Here is a 21634-nt window from a genome sequence, read left to right as displayed (position 1 = left end):
TTTAAATATGATATAATTATATTTGAGGTAAATTTGAGTTTAAAATATAATACAATGAATAGCATTTCTGATATAGAATGAACAGCATTTCTCACTGATTTCTTCTTCCATGGCTTCTTCCCTTTCTTTCTAATTTCTTCTCTGAACTCTCTCATGTCTCTAGATTTCTCTCTTTTTCTCTTGAATCCTATTACTCAACCTCTTCTTCTTTATATCCATCAAGAAAGAAACGACCATAATCAGCATGTATATTGTGAGTAACTGCCTCATTACATTGAACTGTATTACTTCAGTGTCACATTACACTGGATTTTACAGACAAAAAAGAGTAAAATTTAACAATATCTTATTAGGGATGTTTAGCCACAGGCAGCAACCCCTGCATCCATCCATCAATGGGGGTTTTGCAATGACTTCCATTCAATTTAGATTGAATTCTCCGACTGCTTCCCCTGCAATTGTGTATGTAAAACAAATTGTTAACTCATCAATTAAGTTCAAATTTTTGTAAAAATAAGTGCATATGTACACAGTCATTGTAAATTTCAAGAAATTATAGTTCATTTAAAATAGAGGAAAAATATTATGATTTGTTGACTTTACATATTTAACTAGTAGAAAGAGAAGAAACAATGTGCATAAGCACATGCCAAGGGCTATAAAAGAATAATCCATGCCCTCACAGAAACAACCACATGCTTCAGAATTCAGATATATATATATCATTCCCTAACCTCACATGAAGTCTACTCGCTATCACTAGCCAAACACACATGAATTTTTCTTTTCTATTGGGAGCATGCATGTAATTAGTAGCAAACTGCAAGGATGGGAATGATTCTAAATTCACTTCATTCAAACATGCGCGCAAACAAAAGATGTACTATCACAATGGAAGAATAATTGTTCTTCTTCAAAAAATATGCAGATGCAGCAAGATGTAAATGTACTTCTCAATACCTCCAAAAGTAGACACTGTACATCACGCATTCCAAAAGACATTCTTTCCATCAAAATATACTAGAAATGAAATACAAGGGATGATAAGGAGAGAGAGAGAGAGAGAGATTACCATGCATTCTCTTGACAAATCTTTCAAACTCAGTAAAATTTTCCCTCTCCATGAGAACAGGGCTGAGCCTGAGATAGGTAAAAGCTGATAAATGCCTGCCATCTGGATCATGCTGTGGTTTGGCATTTTCTAATATCTTGTTATAACCCTCTCTGTCATAGCAAGGAAGAGCATTCTCACTGGCAACTGGTATGCAAGCATCCCACGCGGCATTCAGTACCTGGAAATTAAAAAGATGTGAGAGAAACTAAATGCGACTTTAACATGGTCCATGTAATAGTTGAGAAGCTGAGATTTTAATCCTCTTTCTCAAAAATATCTTTCAATCATAATCTATCCCAAGGACATCAACCCAAGACATTTTTACGCAAAAGAAATGGAATTTTTGTGAAAAAGATTCCAATGTATGTCCTATTTTTAGCATTATCTTTCTCCGCATTTAACTGAATATATCTGTTAATCCTTTCTCACCAAGGTTAAAAAATTTTACACTAGGAAGAAAAGCAGCAAATAGGCATTTCAGCACATGTTGGTGTTACCTGCCAAACTAATCCCTCAGGATCTGCCAGTGCCTCTGGAAAGTCCTCATGCTGATCCAATGTGCGCATTTCAACACATGTGAAGTTGAGACCAACACCATGCTTACTCAACATTGCTGCAACTGGAGCATAGCCATCACGATTTGAAGGGTTGTAGAACCCAGCAGTCAATTCAGCAGCATGACTAGCTGTTTTGTACCACCAATGAATACCTGATATCTGCTCCTCAACAGCAAATATAGCGAAGGATTATCAGCATAAAAAACTCAACTCAACTCAACTAAGCCTTTATCCTAAAAATTTATTAGGGTCGGCTATATGGATTCTCTTTCTCCACTCTAAACGATTTTGGGTTAAATCCTCAGAAATATTTAATGCTAATAATAAGGAATTAGCATTTCGTTGCAATCCTCATTCCCTGACATCAAAATTACTTTAAACTGAAAAGAACAGAATTCCATGCTAATGTAACCCACCTTTGCAGAAATGCAAGTGCCTTCAAAAGCTAAATTGGCCAGAGCAAGTACACGATCACCATGATCAATTAAAACTCGAGAATACCAATTCAGAAAGAATCTACCATAGTAGCTATCATAATCACCTCCATCACAGAAAAACCTTGTCTCATGTGGTGCAGAATTATAAGAACTTGCATTATCTGGACCTTTAGCCCAAAATGAGTGTCCTCTCACTTCTGCAGCTTTGCTCAGACTCTTCATCAAGTACTTATCATAACACTGAGCTGAAAAGTGTTGCATCAATTCATAGAAAAATGCAATGGTTGTAACAAAAATTATTAAGAAAAAGGAGATGGCAAGACAAAACCATATCTATTAGATTACCTGAAGCAACTAAATATGGGACAACGGCCATCATTTTTTATGTAATATCAATTATCAAACATCCCTACAATTGCAATGATGAAAGCCAATTTATTTACCAGTTAATCAAAAGATACCTGGAATTCACCAATACCAGGATATTTCCACCCATTCTCTGCAGGATATGAGGGATAACGTAACTCTCCACATGGACCTAATCCAACTTCAATCTCAGAGATGATTCCACCCTCAAAAAACTCATCAAATTCTACTCGAAAGCTTCTCATATAGTCAAAGTAAGCCTGCACTTGTTTATCAAAACTAGAAATTTTCAAATTTAAAATCGTCCAATTCCATTTCTAGCTACACACGTAAGGACAAAATATACTATTGACAAAAAGAGGCTTAACAAAGAATCTTGACAGCATAACCTTCAAAAGCCATTGTAAATTAAACAAGTACCATAGAAAAAGTTGTTCTATATAATATAGAGACTACTAGGTGGAATAAGAAGGTGAATTCTGGGTGTAAACATGGACAAATTTTTATAAAGCATGATCACTTTTGCAATATGTTTAAAGTAAAACATGTATGGTTACATGTATTTTCATCTTTGATATGACCGAAATGAATTGCATAAATCTTATATGGCTTAACAAAACAATACCTCAACAGCAGTCCTGCCTTTCAAAACCCGTTCTTTATCAATTCCCCATGTGAGGCATTCAGTATTCCGTCTTCCTTTTCTATCTGTAAAATATATGTCAGGATTGGTCTGACCAATTTCTGTCACCCATTCAGGGAGTGGAATATGTACATTATCACCAACATTGCCTCCACATTTATGAAATGACATAACAACCTGTACCCACATAGAATAAGGAAATATTAATGCAATTAAACATGCATTTCTGTAAAGATAAATAGCAGCAAAATGGGAATGATGCAGAAAAGAAAAAGAAAAAGAAGGAATCATCCAATCTAACTCTAAGGGCAAGGGTAGTGTATGCAAGAACAAGCATATCAACATTGGATATAAATAAGCTCACCTGCAATTTGAGCTTATGTTCACGCACAATCTGAAAGAGTTTCTTGTACCCACTCCAGTTATATACCTGCGGAGCATTACCCTCTACTATTCCCCACCAGCAATCAACCATAACGCCATCAACATTAGCTGATTTCAAGATCTTTAACTCATTTCGAAGACCTTCAGGATCAACCAACTCACAATTCATGTTGATGACACCCAGCTGCCATGCCATTTTCCACCCACCCATCCCCCAAAATATGTTATTAAGACACAAGAACAACTTGTAAAATTATATATTAGCAATTGATAAGCAAGTGGTATCCTCTGAAAATTGGTATTCAACCAATAAAAACAAAACTGAATTACTTGAATTTTAAGGTTCCAAATTTCTTTAAGGACAAACTGAGTTGATACGGAAGATATCCTACTTAAGATGAAAATGTATCCAATAAAACACAATGAAAGAACAATAACAGAAAGAGTAAACTAACAGGTAACATCACGTATACAGGAACATAAGCTGTGCCAGTAAAATCACGCTCTTGCACCTGAGGACGTATGTCTGCATCCTACCAAAAGCACCAAAAATTACTAAATTAAGTATTTCATCTTCCATTAGTTTCGTATGATCAGATTAACATCCCCAGCCACATACAACCAACTTTTCGAACATTTTATCAAACAGTTCGTTAAAAATTTAAATGCTACCGCTTAGAAGCTCCAATAGAAATGTAAATTCATTCAACTGCAAATTGATTATAAAAATGTGATCATACTCTTACCTGCTCGTCTTCAATATCATCCATAGAATCACCAAGAATATGATCATCCTCAGTTCTCAGTCCTCTGTCTCTCACCTTAGCAAAATTTCGAGCCCGAAGAGCACTAAACGACACGATACCACCACTAAAACAGCACAAATTATACTCGGATGAGGAGCCCCGAAATCTACTCATGGAAGCTACAAAGGATTGGGTATGTGATACAGACGAATTCACAATCACATTAAAGGCCACATTGCGAGGCCTCAAGCAGCGTGCGAGCCGAATGGACGAAACCGCCATTTTAAATTCTATCTCGGAGAATAAATTGTAACTTCTTCTTCAAGTTTACAGTGTAGAAATGAGAGGTTTTCACCGTTTATATCTCGGAATGAAGTAGAGAAGTATTCTTTCAAGCGGCGTAGAAAAACTAGGAATTAGGATGCTTTTTTCTATTTCTATTCGGTTCCTTTTATTTATTGTTTTTTTCCTTTCTCCCGAATCCTGCCGGCAAAATTTCCCCCAGTTTATGGGGAACCAAACAGATGGAATGCAATGGAGAGGAGACACTGGCGGGGAAAGGAACCCCGTGACCAGTTTATGGATCCGAGACCACGCAGATTAAAGGGAAAAATCTGGAGCATTTTTGCCTAGGTGGAATAGAACCCACCAATCATCACCGTGCACGCGGATAATGATTTTTTTTTAATCATCACCGTACTCGCGAATAATCGTATGGGTTTTGGGGATTTTTTTTTTTTTTTTGTGAAATGAAATTTCATTAAAATTAAGGTTGGCTATGATGGGCCCAAGCAGTAGTCAAGCACAACAACAAAGTACAACAAACTAAAGCCTAGAAGTAGAACTAAGGAACCCAGTCAACTCAAACCCATGGATCTCCATGTACCACCAATGGAGGAGGCCCCCAGAAGACGCTACCAGAGTCCCACTGCAGCTTTCAACAGGCAGATGTGAGTAAGCTCCACAAGCACTTTTGACCAAAAAAAGAAAAAAAGCTCCACAAGCACAGCACCCACAACCACCGTCTGCCACTCTGCTAAAAAGAACACCTACCATAGTCCCAGCCAAAGTAAGCACAGAAGACAACTCAACAAATACCCAGACCCAAAAAGGGACGCTCTAATGGCCGAATCAACGTGATAATATTGCCTAAGACATAGTCAATGCTCGAGTTAAATTATCTAACGAGACAATTAAAATGTTAACACTCGTTTAAAGAGTCAAAATCAAGTGAAAAACTGTTTAACTACATAAATTGAAGAGTTTTGATTTGAACAAAAGATAAGTCGATCTAGGCTCAGACAGAATAATAATATTATCACTCTCCTAATTAGTTGAGCAAAACCTGCACAAAACAGAAACAGCATCAAAGAATAAAAAGTTAAATTATTAAGAAGTAATATCAGAATGTCAATTTGAGATATCTGTATGATTAAGGCAATGACTATTTTTTTAATCAGAAATAAGATACCCATATATTTTATCTAAATCAATACAATAATATTCTATTATCCTCTCACACGAGCAATATTACTAACTTAAAACATTGAAGTGAGTGATAAAGAGCCATCGACCTCACTCTTTATTTGTTTTACAGATCCACATGACAAATGGACTGGACGTGAAAGCTCATGACATTATCACTATACGTCCTCTATCGCCTGAGAAGACAATGAGCCCAACTCCAAATCCAAATAGCCAAAGCTGAGCCATCATGAAAATCTCCACCAAGCGAGAACAACGGAGTCGATCTCCAAATGGTGGAGCTGGACGACACCAGACCTACCACCTTCAACATTTTGACCCATGCTAGACGCTATCCTCAAAAACAGCTCAAGTCTCCTTCATTCTGCGTCGGCCATGGCTAGCTTCAAGCCTAACAAACACGAATCTTCAAGAAATCCTCACTAAAAGCACATAGATTTGCACAACACACTCCAAAAAGAAAATATGCACTCAACCAACAGGTGGGGAGAGCGAGCTCCCACTCGGGCCCAGAGGAGGATAGTGAGGCCCACAACGGAAGAAACGCTTGCTGAAAACAAGAGGGATTTCGACTAGACAAAACAGAGAAAAGGGGCACTTTTTTTTAAAAATAATTTATAGTAGATTAGTGCTCCTCTCTTATAAAAGTATGAATCATTCTTATGATGGTGGGAGTAAATTTTATATAATTATCTTGATAAAAAAATTCATAAGAGAATGTAAAAAATAAATATATAATAAAAGTTATAATTAAATATTGAAAAAAAATACTACAAATAAAAATATAAAATTAATAATTATGAGTTTATAAACTTTTATATATATATATTATTTTTATTAATTAATTACTTTATGTAAAATTATTGTGATAATATATAATTTCTTAGACAAGCCTAAGGCCCGTTGAAATTAAAGTTTGAAATCTAGAAAAGACATTTTATTAAAAAGCATTAATTTAAATATAATTAAAAAATTATTTAATTATTTTTAATTATAATATATTAAATTAAATTTAAAATTTTAATATATATATATATATATTTTTTTTTAATAACAAGATCACAAATCCACGTGCGGAAATCATCTTTTGTCTTGTGCTCCACTTCACGTAAAGAACAGAACATGTGCCAATTTGAAGAAACCTGCACACCGTTGAAAAATAATATATTAATTGTATTTAGTTAAATGAATGTAAAATTTATTTAATTTCAATATAAATTTATTAAAAATATTTTTAAATACATTTTCGCATCTTTTTTTTTATCATGAAATAAAATTTCATTAAATTTTAAGAATTACAAGAGATGATTTGTGGCCCAAAACTCGAACAAACAAAAGCAATTAAAACCCAAAACTGTCTCAGAAGCCTAGGTCCATGAGAAGAAAAAATTCAGAAGCCACCAGAGAAAGCCTAACCAGATATTTCTCTCCCAAAAAACCACTGCAGGGCACCACACCACTAGCTAAAACAAAAGCACCCACAGCACAAATCCTGTTCCATCGATGCCACCACATAGCAACTTTAAGACAGAAAAACCATAACCCCAACCAAAACAAAGCAAAGAGCAGCAAAACTAGAAAACTTAGAAATAAACCGGCGCTGGATGGCACCGGTCCTACCTCCTTCAGCATGATTAACCCTCGTCGGATGTTGTCCTTTAAATCAACACAGGCCTGCTCTTTACTCCGTTCATGGCCTACCTCCAAAGACACGCAATACCGCAGGTCTCTAATGGTCCTTCTCCAATAAGCTCAAATCTGTTACTATTACCCCAAAAGAATAATATAAACACCCTACCCAATAATAGGGAAGGACTGCCTACTCACTAGGCAGAGGAGAGGGAAGAAGGGAGGGCCTTCTCCTGCCTAGAGGGGAGAGAAAGACCCTCAAAAGGGAGGCTAGCTCGATGATACTAGAGAGAAATAGAGAGAAACTTTAGATGAGAGAAAAATTTGTTTGGAAAGCTGTCTATGTTGACTTACATTTTCACATCTAAAATCTTATATTTAATGGTAAAATAAATTTTACAATTATAACATCATTAGTTTATAACATAGTTAAGTTGCTAAAAAAAAATTGTTATGTTAATATTTATTTATGAATTTTATTTTTTTTAATATAGCACGAATTATTAGAAAACCAAATTTCAAAGTTATTTTTGCATAATAATTATTTTTAATAGTAAATATAAAATACCAATGATTTTTTTTTTTTAAAACTAGCTGCATTAAAAATTTAATGAAATTTGATAAATCATACATACTAATTTCTCTCTCCTCTTTCTCCACATTTCTCTCCAATTTCAAACCCACTCTGCGACTGTGATTTTTTAAGCCCACTTTATATATATTATATATATTATTAATTTATTATTTCATGTAAATTGTCACTTACAAAATAATAGATGTATAATATAATTTCTCCAATAGTTAAAAAATGAGGTGGCTTATGGCACAAGAGACGAGTTATTTTCACGAGTGATATATAAACTAAGGGCCTTAAAATAAGTTGATATTTAAATTTTATTTTATAATATAAAATTTTCTAATTTTAATTTAGGTAATGTTTAGTATAAATAAATTTCATAAAATTTTATAAAATTTATTTATAAAATTAAAATATTAGTTTTTAGTTCAAATAAAAATTTATTTAAAATTCTTGATAATTAATTTCATAAAATTTATTATAACTAAGTCAAATCGATAGAATCTGTAAATAAATTTTAAATTTAAAATTATATATATTTTAAGTGAGAAAATTATTATTTTATTATATAATATATTATTTTATTTTATTTATTTAAAACATAAAATTTATTTCATTTAAAATGAATTTTATACTTAATTTAAAATATATTAAATAAAAAAATTTATTTATAAATAAAATTTATCATAAAATTTATTTACAGATGAAATAAATTTTATGATAAAATTAAACTAAATAAAATCTAATGCATATAAAGCAATTTTTTACTTACAATAATCGATTTTTCAGCTAAAAAAAATATTAATTTTATCCATAATATTTTAACTTTAGGATGTGATGGTGTGGTATCTCAATGTGACAACATTAGCTCTTTTTTAATCGAGAAGTTAATATTTTAATTTTTTATTTAACAATATTAAAAAAATAAAAAAATTGCAAATTCAATTCCAAATCCGCCCATGATAATAATATTTAATAAATTTTATTATATTTTTAATTTAATAAAAATTTTTTTTTTTTATTTTATTTCAAATGCTATGGGAATGCATTTGCCAAGTAATTTTTTTTTATCTCTCTTTTATTTTTTTAATTAATAAAGTAATTCTTTCATATCAATGAATTTTTTTCATGAATTTGTGTTGTTTCCTCTCCGTTAGTAGAGATTTATTTAATGTTTACTTAGTAGAATTTCATAATTTAAAAGAAAAGTTATCTATATAGATTTTTAAAGATTTTTGCCCACTAGTACCAATGCTACCGAGAAAGCAAACGAGAAACTGTGTTATAAATTATTTTTTCAGATTTGTTAGAATTAATAATTTATTTTTAATTTAAAATAACTTTTTTTTTAATTTTTATTCTATCGGAAACAATTAAAATATCATTAATGGATAAAAATTATTATTTTATTTTCATAAAGCTAAAATGATTTCCATTTATTTGTTGTTATACATGAGGATTATTTTTTAAAATTAAAAAAGAAATTATTTTAAAAAATTTTACTCCTTTACAAGTCAAAATTTTTAAAAAAGAAACATTGGCTACCCAAACAATGAGCAAGGGGACAATAAAGGGATAAAAGCAATGGACGGCCCCATACTTGAAAATTTTATTCAATTTTAATTTATTTTTTAATATAATTAATTTTAATTTATACTTAAATTTGAAATCTTATAATTTTATATAAATTATTAAATTAAAATTTATTAATAATTATTTTTAAAATATATTTAAATAATAAAATTTCTCGATATCAACCACATCAATAATGTGAAATACGGCTTTAATAGTGAAATTCACATGTGGGTTGTTTTTTCTACCGTTTGGCATTTTATCATTGATCAAGAGGAAACCATATGCACGAATTATTAATTAAAAAAATTATTATTATTGAGTTTCTGATTAAAAAAAAAAAGAATTCAGGGTCCGTTAACAATATATTTAGATAAAGTAAAAAAGAATATATTTTTTTTAAAATAAAATGAAATAAAATATTAAAATCTCTTAAATTCATCAATTTATTAGATTAAAAAAGCCAAATTTTTGGAGAAAAACCTTACATGTAAAAACCTCATCTCTTATAATGTAAGAACAAGAGGAATTTTTTTTTTAATTTTTTAAAAGGACAAGAGGAGTTATTATAATGAAGCCACAAGCAGTAGTCCACGTCACGGTCCTTCTCATAACTTTTTTTTTTTATTTTAAATTTAAATATTTTTAATTATACTATTTTTGTGGAGTTAATTAAGGTCAAGTATTAGATATTTAAGTGTAAAATTGCCACTTATAAAATTATAAATCTTATATTTTTAAAATTTAAAAATAATTAATTTTTTATTAGTAATTAATGTATATTAAATATATCTAATAATTTGTTATTGACTAAAATAAGAGCCATCTTTATTTTTTTTACAATTGCAATTGATGAATATATATATATATATATATATATATATATATATTAAATATATTAGCCAAAAATATTAACATTAATTTAAATTTATTTTAATTATAATAATATTTAAATAATAAAATTATTATTTATATTTTTCACAATATTATCTCAAATAATATTATTCTAAAAATAATTTATTTATCATAAAACTCCATGCTAAGTGACCTATAATCACTTCATGCTCGGTGGAGATAAAAAAATAATAAAATTTATTATTATTATTATTATTATTATTAATAAGGTAGAAATTAATTCAAAACATAAATATCTTTTCCTAATATTTTATAAAAAGTCAACGGGCCAATATGTGGTCCAAATTTTGGCACAAGATTTAAGAAGATAATAAGAAATTATAGAAGAAAAAGGACGCATATGCGCAATTGGAAAAGATTAATTGCCTTGTCCTATATTATTCATACACGTTCATTTCCTGTTCATCAATGTAATTTCAGTACATACTGTACAGTTACAAAACCATAACCTTCTATTGTTTGTGTAACTAGAAGATGCAGTTTCTTAAGAAAAAACAATGCCAAGCCCAACCTTCCATACAAAAAACTCCCAGTCCCACTTCCCTTCTGGTATTTTTCTGGTTTTCTGACTCAGAACAAAACAACTCTAGTAATATTGATGATGTGAGCCACGCTTGAATTGTCACTGAGAATCAAAACCTGGGTTCTTTTTTGCTCTTTGCTCAAAGCAAACATTTTTCTACTTCTAGGTTTTCTTTAAAAAGTCTAAGTCTATGCCTTTTTCTTGAGTGATGTATTATTAATAGGTGTTTCACTTCTGCGAGTTGCTATTCAGGTATATATATATATGTGTGTTCTGCAATGGCTAATACCGTGCAAAGCCAGGGGGTGGTGGCAGAGAACTTCATGAAACAGCTTGCAGTTGCTGTGAGGAGTATCCAGTGGAGCTATGCAATTTTCTGGTCACTGTCTACTTGGCAAAAAGGGTATATATAGTTACTTCATTTATTCAAACTAATAATTCTCTGCAGTTAATGTTATCGTTTCTTGACTTATTTCATGTCTGGGTGAAATGCTTTTTAGCCTCCCATTTTTAATATGACAAGCAATTTTTTTAAGGGTTTAAACCCACTAACTCAGATTTCTCCTGATAGAAAATGGTACTTTGTAATCTTTATTTATTTATTTTTTCCAAATAAAAACAATCTATTGATCACAGGCCTTTTCCTTTTATCTTTCTTTATGCTTGTATTGTGGAAAATTTGATGTCAATGATATTCTTAAGGGTACTAGAGTGGGTGGATGGTTACTATAATGGAGACATCAAGACGAGGAAGACGGTACAAGCTATGGAGCTTAAAAATGACAAAATAGAGTTACAGAGAAGTGAACAACTGAGAGAACTTTATAAATCTCTTCATGAAGGTGAAATTGACCAACAGGCTAAGAGGCCTTCTGCTGCATTGTCTCCAGAGGATCTTTCTGATGCAGAGTGGTATTACTTGGTTTGCATGTCCTTTGTTTTCAGTCTTGGTGAAGGGTACTAATCTCTCTTCCAAGTTTGAAATCTTCCTTCGTAGTCTTGTTATATGAACTAAAATATCAAGATTATAATTCTGATATCAAACTGTTGCCCAGTTTGCCAGGAAGAGCATTAGCAAATAAAGAAACCATTTGGTTGTGCAATGCTCAATATGCAGATAGTAATTCTCTCGCTCTTTGCTTGCCAAGGTTGGTTTTTCTTGACTAAGATATCTCTTAATTGATGTAATCTGTAAATTTCATGCTGGTGTTAAAGCCATATCATATTAGATGCAGAGATGGAAAACTAACATTTTTCCATTTTGGGCCATTTTTTTATGTAATTGGACATCAACACTGCCCTTAGAGTGCATCTATCCAAGTAAGAAAATCTCTTTCTATTACAAATAGCTGATCAACACCTATAACTTCATTCTCAGATCACCAAATTCAGATGGTTTGTTGTGCTCTGAAATTGATGTTCAAAAGTTGCTTGTGAATTTTATTTTGCAGACAGTGGTATGTTTTCCCCACTTTGAGGGAGTAATTGAGCTGGGTGTAACTGAATTGGTAATTCCCTTTCTGGAATTTTCAGAATATATGAATAGAGTCATAGAACAACTTATCAATGCATTAAATGTGCATTTTTTTTTTGGCCACATCCTAAGGTTGCCGAGGACCCTAATCTCATTCAACGCATCAAGGCTTCCTTATTAGAATTCTCGAAGCCTGTTTGTGCTGAAAAATCTTCGTGTGTTCCTCATGGCGTAGATGATGATAAAAGACCCAGTATGCGCTCAAGTTGACTGTGAGACAGTAGATGCATTAGCAGCTTTGGAGGACCTGTGCCACCCCACAGAAGATATCATGTTTAACCAAGAGGGAATTGATGAATTGCAAGAAAATATGCATGAAGAATTGAACATGGACTCTTCTGATGATTGTTCAAATGGCTTTGAGAAGAATCATCAGACTGAAGACTCCATTCTCGAAAGTTTGAATGGTGGGACCTCTCATGCTCAATGTTGGCATTTCGTGGGTGATGAATTAAGAGGTGGTGTTGAAGTCCACTCCAGTGATTGTATAACTGAGGATATCGCAAGTGAAGAAAACACTCTCTCTTGTCCTAAGGACAAAAATGTTAACCACCTTCAGTTGAAAGAACTTAAAGAAGGCAACCACAGCAAATTGAGCTCTTTGGATCTTGGAGCCAGTGATAACTTGCACTACAAAAGAACTCTGTCTACAGTCCTGGGAAGTTCAACCCAGTTGATTGCAAATTCATGTTTCTGCAGTAGAAATCAAAAATCCAGTTTTGTTAATTGGAAGAAAGGAGCATTTAATGGTCATAGGCCACAATTACAACAAAATATGTTAAAAAAAATTTTATTTACGGTCCCTTTGATTCACAGTGGACACTCTCTTAGACCTCATATAGAAAATGGAGGGAAAGATTGTTGTAGGAAGTTGAAAAGCAATGAAATATGCCGGGGACTCAAATTAATGATCCATTCTGTTGGTGAGGTAATTAGTCTGCCTTTGTTGCAAATTTTGTCAAACTTGATAGTGACTGGAAATTTCATGCTTCATATATTACAAGTTTCTTATAAATATTTTGATATTGTAGTGATTAAGCTAATGCGCATTATCATGTTCATATAGATCAACAAAGCATCAATCCTGGATGACATGATTAGATACTTAAAAGAGCTTGAGGCAAGAGTTGAAGAATTGGAATCTTGCATGGACTCTGTGGAGTATACAGAAAGACCCAGAAGGAATGATTTTGACATGGCAGAGCAGACATCAGATAACTATGAAAACAAGGCGACTGAAAATGGCAAGAAGCTTTGGTTAAACAAGAGGAAGGCCAGTGACATCTATGTAACTGACCCAGAGCTTAATGAAATGGTAACTGATCAGGATGGCTTGATGTCAGATGTTAAGGTCAGCATGAGGGAGAAGGAGGTTCTGATTGAGATGAAATGTTCTTACAGGTAGTACATATTGCTTGACATCATGGATGAAATCAACAATCTTCACTTGGATGTGCACTCAGTTCAGTCATCTACTATTGATGGCATTCTCACAGTGACCCTAAAGTCTAAGTTTTGTGCTGAAGGGCAATCTAGGAAGAGCCCATTTACTGCCTTTTCTTCTTATTTTATTGTTCACAATTCACATAAGCTAAAATCTGATGAACTTCATTTCAGTTTCAAGGAGCAGCAGTTGCACCTGCTGGGATGATCAAACAAGCACTTTGGAAGATTGGCAGTAATTAAGAGTTGGAGGTGTTAGTTTCAACTTATCCCTGTTCAGTAGAGAGTTGGCTTCTAGTTCTAGATAGTTGTGTAATTTGTAGCTGTAGCTGCTTAAAATTCAAACTACTTCCTAACTGATTTCTGTAACAATTGTTTCGACTTTAGCTGATCAACTGCATCCATAATTATGCCCCACATTTGCAGCATGAGCTTTGACCAAGAAACCAAAACTTCGTTGAAATGAAATTGCAAAAAAGAATGATGATCATAACTAATAACTCATTACATCACACTTAAAATTCCAGCCAATTATAATTTCTTATTTGTATCAGTTTTTTTGACAAGCATCTTTTTTGACATCAGATGCTCATAGAATGGATGATTTGCAATGATAAAACCATTAAGGGAAAAAAAAATTGTAGATGCTTTGGGAAATAGCTTTAAACTATTATATCCCATCCATTAATAAACACATAATTACACAAATGATATTATATACAAACATGTGAAGTTGGAAGTTGATCTGCAACTGTACGGCCCTTGCACTATTAAGTATTTAACTGCCTAACATGCCAAGGCTCCCAAACTCAACTAACCCAACTCTTCAACTTTACAAACCATAACTTGCCCATCTTGAAGGTTATCTAACTAGCTAACATAAATAATATGACCAAAGTCCATGAAGAACAACTATTTCAACTTGGATTTTCCAGCCATGACTTCAGAGATTTATCCCAGCGAAATCTCTAACAGTGAAGCCAACCTTTTCAAACTTCCCTCTCTCACTGCTCTCTCTGAATTTCAAATAATCTGAACAGACAAACGGCTTGTAAATTCTTGCATATCCTTCTCCAACTACTTCATCTGGTGCAAAGATCACCTTCTCATCCTCAAAGCACCAGAAAAAAGCAAGAGAGAATCGGTTAACTGGTTTTTTCAAAATAACTCGATGTTCTGATGATCTAAATTTCTCATTGCTCCAAGCTTGCAACATATCTCCTATGTTCACCACCAAAGTTTCCTCACAGGGGTTTATGTCCATCCACTTCCCTTCCCTAGATTTCACCTGAAGCCCGCCAATTTGGTCTTGGTAAACAATCGTTACGCAGCTCATGTCTGTATGCATCCCGAGGCCCTCAACCTCATCATCCAGACATTTTAGAGGTGTGTAGTTTATAATCCTCAAATATCCATGGCCATTCTTGAATTCAGATTCATAGTATTTCTTATGATCAAGACCATCTTCCAAGCTTCGCAATAGAATCTCAATGATTCTTTGGGATAGCTTTGTCATCTTGCTCCCATATTCCTGAAGCGCCTTGCTTTCAAAAGAAACAAAAACGCGTTATATCTCAATCAATATGAACAGAAACAGGCACCATATGAAGAAAAAAAAAATCAGCATAATTAAGGCAAACTGAATTCGCAACTCGGCTGGTTAAAAAGGATGTTTGCAGAACTCCGAGCAGATGCAAAGAAAATAGGTCCTCAAACTCGGAGACTCTCAAAGAAAGGGGATGATTTTTAAAAATTAATTTAAAGAACCAGTAGTAAAAACTAAAAATATATTTGAACTCTATGAATTTTTTTGAGTTTTCTAGAATTTTTTCAAAATTTTTGGCATCATTTTCGTTCACAAGGCAGAGTAAAAATACAAAAAAAATTTGTATCTTGAATCGGACCGGCCAAATGAACCGGACTGGATCGGACCGATCAAATCGGACCGGCCTTCTTCTCCTTTTTTTTCTCCCCCGCGCGTTCCCGTCGCCCTTTCTCTCTCTCTCCCATTTTCTCTCTCCTCCCTCCTCCTCACGCCTCTCCGCCGCCACCCAGCCCTCCCCACCTTGCCAAAGACGCCGCCTAGTGCCTCCCACGCTGCCGACGTCTCGTGCAACGGAAAAGCGCGAAACCCACTACGCGCGTGCTTCTGTTTCCACCAAAATCCGGCCGATCCGGCCACCGTTTGGGCCGGGTCTTGTGTCTAAACTCATCTACACCTCGAGAGCTTTCCATAGACACCAAGAACACCAAAATCCATTGAGCGGTTTGCCCAATTTTTATCCGTGAAGTTTTAGCTCATTTCGAGTTTTAGGCTAGATTTCTCGCAAACCGTGAACCCCACGAAAAAACCGAGAGTACCAGAGCGCTCCACTCATTGAGAGCTTCGCGAAAATATAAAATTCAAAATTTTTTGACACCTTTTTTCGGTGGGTCCCACAAAACTTCGTAGTTTTTTCCGAGCACTAAATGAGCTTAGAAAATTTCGTAAAAATTTTGTACTAACCCCCGTGTTGTGGGCTTTGTGTAGGTATCTTCAATTTGTGGAAATTCAACGGTTGCCTAGGTTTGCAAATTTCCGGCCAGACAGACAGGCTACCGAAAAAGTCTTGAAATTGGATCGAGATTTTGGCTACCCCACTGTTGTCAGACGTCCCAAGCGCATCCCCAGAGTCAGAATCGGCATAGGTAAACCCGAACCTTGCTTTTTTATAATTTTTTAGTACTTGAATTGGATTAAAAATTCATAAAATATTCATGGTAGCTCAGAAAATTATAATTCCTTTTGCATTAGCTTAGTAATGATGCTAAGGACCGCGGGGCAAAGTTTTAGAATTTTTAGAACTCATTTGGGTAGTTTTTGCAAAAGGATTAAATTATAAGGACTAAACTGTAATTTTACATATTGTGATTGATGACTATTTGGATGGGCCCAGGAGGGGCTGTGTGATGTGATTGAGTTGTGGGTGTATAGTTTGTGGATATAGAAGTGCGTTTTAAGCCCTTTTGCGGGTTGGGTAGGTCCTAGGTATAGGAGAGACTCTGCCGAATTTTTGGCACGACTTAGGACATCTTTGATCTTTTTCTTAGCTTGTATTGAGTCAAATGTACTAAATAATTATAATAAAAATTGTCATGTAAGCCGAAACAGTCTTCCTCCTCCGCTCAGCCGTCACAGTGACTTCGGTTGAGTTTGTGAGTAAAATATTAATTTTAATTGTAATTTCGATATTATTATATGTTCAAGCATGTCCATGCATCACTTATATGTATGTATCTATGTAGTTAAACAATAGGCACGTTTTACATTGCATTCATAAATGTTGAAGTGCCATGGATGTTGTTGTGGTAATTTAGAGCAGTGTGCGTGCGTTGGCGTGCTTGTGGTATAGTGTCGGATATGGACAGGACGGGTAGACACGGCTTGAGATCTTCGCTGGGACCCGGTCCTTCGGGGTAGACATGGCTTGAGTTCTTCGTTGGGACCCCGTATTTGGTTTATTAAGCGAAAGTCCGGCTTGAGATCTTCGCTGGCAGAGGTTGGATTAAGAGGGCTGTATAGGGGGATCAGCTCCCATATATGTATTGTTTGACAGTGTTGGGTGTGTGAGTGCTCCAAATTGCCTTTTTGATTTGATTTGTATGAAATTTATGACGATATTGCATTTCACTCCACAGGGTGCATTAGCTTTAGATAGCTATAGAGATTATGGTTAAAATTGATATTTTACTCTCTGAGTCAAATGCTCACTCCTGTTCAGTATTTTTCCAAGCTACAGGAGGATTATTATTATAGTTAACCTACTTTTCTTCTTCACAGGTCGTCTATTAATGTCTGTAATATTTGTATAATTCTGTTAACTTCTAGAATTTTCACATGTGTTAGAAATATTTATTTGATTTGGGTCTGTAATATAATTTGTCATGTTGGACCTGTAAACTTATTAAATGCATGTATGTTGGACTGAATGAGGGAGCTGAGCTCCCATTTGACTTTATGTTATTATGAGTATGTGGAGGGTGAGCTGAGCTCCCCAATTAATTATATATTATGTTTACAGGTCAGGTGAGTCAAAAACTCCCCATTAAAAGGTTTATTTTATGGCCGGACTCTGTCCGATTGAATTCTTGAAATTGAGCCCAAATGGGCCTTAGAGTTGGGTTGAGGAATAGTTAGACTTACTACGGGCCTCGGGGGCTTTAGGCTGGCCCAGGTCCTAGTGCCGGTCTAGCCCATAGGTTGGGTTGTGACAAAACCCCATTTTTTGTAGGCTTCAGCAAGTGAGGACAGAGAGGATGGATGTAATAATGGCTTGGAAATGTCAAGAATGGGAAGCTCAACAGATGTTTGACAGTCAGGCATGGTTGTTACAACACAGCAAAAAATAGAATGAGCTATTAAAGAAGTGGTTGGTTAATGGCTAGATGTATTTAAGCATGCAGTTAAGGATAAAAGAATAAAGAGAAATTTCTGCTTGCAGTCAGAACATATTCTTGCACAAAGTGAATTGTGTATGGACACAGAATGTTATATGAGTTTTAGGCCTATATATAGATGTTTCAAATTGAACAATCATGAGAAACCCAATTGGCTTTAACAAAATCCATAGCTGAGTAACATAGTGCACATATATTGAATTTGGGGGAATTTAGGTCCCCTCCCTACATATGTAATAAAAAAAAAAAATCAATGAAGAAAAAAAAGAGCAATCAACTATGCCAGGGAACAAGCAAGAAAGAAATAAAAATCAAATAATCAAAGGCTCTGTATACTCTCTAGTCATTTGTGTAATGCTAGTAAAAAACTTAAGCAAATTGTCAAGCCCATGCTGGGTGTGTAACTTAAGTTGACTATATATATATGTGTGTGTGTGTGTGTGTGTGTGTGTGTGTGTGACAACTAGCTTGGCTTTCAACTATTCTTCAGACATCACCATTTTAATTAGAAATTGTTGTCGCTAAGCAAGTGATGAAGGAATTTAAGGAATGATGCAGCACGTCTCTCCACACGTGTGCCCAAGAGAAACCTTAAGTATGCTGATTAAGTGGCTATCGTGGTCAAGTGGAGAAAAGATTGCTGTTAGTTATTTGCTTATTTGTCTATCTCTAGTTGTGGTTCTATTTTTCAGGATCATGTATGTAGAAATAGGAGTAGTTATTTGTTTTCAACCCACTCCTCAAGATCATGTGCGAGGAAGTAGGGATGATTGTTGCATTTCTTTTGTATTTAATTCTGGTTCATCATGAATGAGAAAAGAGACTATTTCCAGAACAGAACTATGGTCCTATTCTCACCTGAAGCAGAATACCAAATTGAAGCTCTCACTAGGACCTATCATTGGTATCAGAGCTATGACTACCAAAAAAGAATGCATTGAAAACCTGGAGTCTGGTCTTAGTGGACTTCAAAATGATTTCGCTCGAATAGAAGGAGGTTTGAATGACAAGCTGCATCAGTTAGAAGCAGCTATCAACAAGATGTCTGATTTAATACTCTCCAACCAAGCAACGCCTAACCCTTCACTTTTCGAATCTACAACCCAATTAGCTTCTCCAGTCATTCAATCAGCCGACAAAGCATCGTAATCTCATTCAGAAGGGGGACGACAATTATTCTTCTCCAAATTGGCTAAGCTGGAGTTTCCCCGATTCTCAGGAGGAGATCCAACCGAATGGTTCGCCAAGGTCGATCAATTCTTTGAATAACAAAACACCATGGAATCACAAAAAATACCATTGGCCTCTTTTCATCTTGAAGGAGAAGCTAATCAGTGGTGGCAATGGCTTCGTTGTAGTTTCCAGGAAGACCAACAAGAATTAATGTGGAAGTTATTTTAGGAAGAACTTTGGGCCAAATTTGGGCCAACTGATTGTGAAGATTTTGATGAAGCCTTATCCAAAATTAAGCAAATGGGCTCTCTACGTGAGTACCAGCAGGAATTTGAAAGGCTGGGGAATAGAGTCCATGGGTGGTCTCAAAAAGCTCTCATCGGCACATTCATAGGTGGTCTTAAACCAGAGGTGGCTGAAGGCATAAAGATGTTTAAACCTAAGACTTTGAAGGAGGCGATTGGTCTTGCACGAATGAAGGATGAACAACTGCATCGCCACCAGAAATCTACAAGGATGGGAGGTCGAAACATTACTGACTCACTCCTTTGGCAAAAACAAGATCTGCAACCACTTTCAAACGGCTGTCATGGGAGGAGATGCAAAAACTGCGAGCTCAAGGGCTGTGTTTTAATTGCGATGAGAAATTCTCCCCTGGGCATCGATGTAAGGACTCTCAATTGCTATTGTTAGAAGGATATGAAGAGGAAGAGGATGCAGAAAATTCATTACCAGACCAACCAGAAATATCACTGCATGCAATTAGTGGGTGGAGCGCTCAGAATACTATGCGGTTCTTAGCAAAAATTGGTGCTTATGAGCTGGTAGTCCTTGTCGCAAGGGTTTTGCGGTCACTTGGACGAGCTTTCATCGAAGTGAAAAAAGTGAGGAGTCGCCACTTTAATTTTAAGGGAAATTAAAGAAAACCATTTGTAAAGGTAAATGAAGAAGAAACCACTTCAAAAACATATATTCTAGGTTCAGAGTCCATATACGAGTGGGGAAGGTGTTAGGCACCCCACCTCGTCTCTCGACGAGGGTAAACAGATTTAACATTATGTTCTTCATAACTTAAAACTGATAATTAGGGGGTGGAGTGGAGTGACGATGTTAATCCTTGGTATGAATAAAAGGAATGTTTGATATTTCACTATTCAGGGTTGCCCAAGAACATGAGTGTATGAGATGACCCTTAGTGAGTAGGTGTCGGGTAGCGGATTTTTATTTAGGGGGTTACTTTGTGTATTGAAATTGTGGTATTTTAATTCAGGTTTTAGTTAAGAGAATTCGGGTAAGGACTCTCTCCCGATCCCTTGATGTATTAATTTAAGTGAGAAGTTTCGGATAAGAACTCTCCTCCGATCTCTACATATATTTTTTATGTTTTGGCTGAGAATTGGGTAAGAACTCTTCCCTGATCTCTTAAAGTATCCTGTTCAAAGTTTTAAGCGAGGGATCTCGGATAAGAACTCTCCTCCGATCTCTATATATTTTATTGAAATTTTGGACGAGAATCGAGTAAGAACTCTTCCCCGATCTCTTAAAGTATTATGTTTAAAGTTTTAGCGATCCTTCGATCTCCATATATTTTATTGAAATTTTAGACGAGAATCGGCTAAGAACTCTCCCCCGATCTCTTAAATTATTCTGTTTAAAGTTTTAGCGAAGGATCTCGGATAAGAACTCTCCTCCGATCTCCATATATTTTATTGAAATTTTGGATGAGAATCGGGTAACAACCCTCCCCAATCTCTTAAAGTATGTTCATTAGAATGGAGTTTTGTAAGGATTTAGAACAAAGGATTCTAGTAAGGAGTCTTTCTGGACCTCTTCTTTTATCGAAATAGAGTACCGAAGACACAGGAAGTCCAGGTAAAGCTTTTCCTAGCCTACGAGATCTTATAACTAGATAGTGGACAAAAGACCAAACTCTTTGCTGATCTTCCACCAAATCATTTTATTAGAACTCTTCGATTAGAGATATCCGATCTCTTTTGTCACTAGTCCGAGATCCAATCTCACCTTAATTCCTGATCTATTGTATTTTCGCCTAGTTTCGTTCTAAGGCTCGATCTCATAACTTGTTTATTTGACCTATT

General features: G+C 34.7%; 3 protein-coding genes across 5 annotated transcripts; 1 reads left to right on the top strand and 2 right to left on the bottom strand.

Annotated features, from left to right (window-relative positions):
- Nucleotides 1–4834, bottom strand: LOC110660645 (beta-amylase 2, chloroplastic). Of its 3 annotated transcripts, XM_021819006.2 has the most exons (9): nucleotides 4248–4834; nucleotides 3957–4034; nucleotides 3482–3685; nucleotides 3100–3294; nucleotides 2570–2734; nucleotides 2088–2348; nucleotides 1612–1830; nucleotides 1073–1292; nucleotides 1–452 (listed from the first exon to the last, which is right to left on the bottom strand). In XM_021819006.2, the coding sequence occupies exons 1-9, from the start codon at nucleotides 4527–4529 to the stop codon at nucleotides 421–423; spliced, it is 1656 nt and encodes a 551-aa protein (XP_021674698.2). In that variant the 5' UTR covers nucleotides 4530–4834; the 3' UTR covers nucleotides 1–420. The 3 variants fall into 3 exon arrangements, with proteins under 3 accessions (XP_021674698.2, XP_021674699.2, XP_057997933.1); XM_021819007.2 differs by lacking the exon at nucleotides 3957–4034; XM_058141950.1 differs by lacking the exons at nucleotides 3482–3685; nucleotides 3957–4034.
- Nucleotides 4835–10823: 5989 nt separating this feature from the next.
- Nucleotides 10824–14353, top strand: LOC110660644 (transcription factor EGL1). The gene is given in 9 exon segments (XM_058141927.1): nucleotides 10824–11351; nucleotides 11651–11905; nucleotides 12004–12068; nucleotides 12071–12096; nucleotides 12254–12268; nucleotides 12400–12456; nucleotides 12555–12665; nucleotides 12667–13410; nucleotides 13549–14353. Coding segments are annotated over 9 exon segments (1983 nt in total). The 5' UTR covers nucleotides 10824–11226; the 3' UTR covers nucleotides 14134–14353.
- Nucleotides 14354–14436: 83 nt separating this feature from the next.
- LOC110660599 (gibberellin 20-oxidase-like protein) lies at nucleotides 14437–16303 on the bottom strand. Its single transcript, XM_058143189.1, has 2 exons — nucleotides 16287–16303; nucleotides 14437–15469 (listed from the first exon to the last, which is right to left on the bottom strand). Exons 1-2 carry the CDS (start codon nucleotides 16301–16303, stop codon nucleotides 14869–14871), a joined length of 618 nt encoding a protein of 205 aa, XP_057999172.1. The 3' UTR covers nucleotides 14437–14868.
- Between the last annotated feature and the right edge of the window lie 5331 nt (nucleotides 16304–21634).

The sequence above is a fragment of the Hevea brasiliensis genome, chromosome 2, assembly GCF_030052815.1.
Source record: "Hevea brasiliensis isolate MT/VB/25A 57/8 chromosome 2, ASM3005281v1, whole genome shotgun sequence".
In the NCBI taxonomy this organism is placed as follows: Eukaryota; Viridiplantae; Streptophyta; class Magnoliopsida; order Malpighiales; family Euphorbiaceae; genus Hevea; species Hevea brasiliensis.
The sequence above is the reverse complement of the archived record's forward strand: the minus strand, read 5'-3'. Positions and strand labels throughout refer to the sequence as shown.

Excerpts from the sequence above, each read along its gene's own strand:
- LOC110660645 (XM_021819006.2), bottom strand. The coding sequence starts at position 4,529 with ATGGCGGTTTCGTCCATTCGGCTCGCACGCTGCTTGAGGCCTCGCAAT. Across the intron at positions 4,035-4,247 it reads ATGATATTGAAGACGAGCAG|GATGCAGACATACGTCCTCA; the intron begins GTAAGAGTATGA and ends TGCTTTTGGTAG. Across the intron at positions 1,831-2,087 it reads GCACTTGCATTTCTGCAAAG|ATATCAGGTATTCATTGGTG; the intron begins GTGGGTTACATT and ends GTTGAGGAGCAG.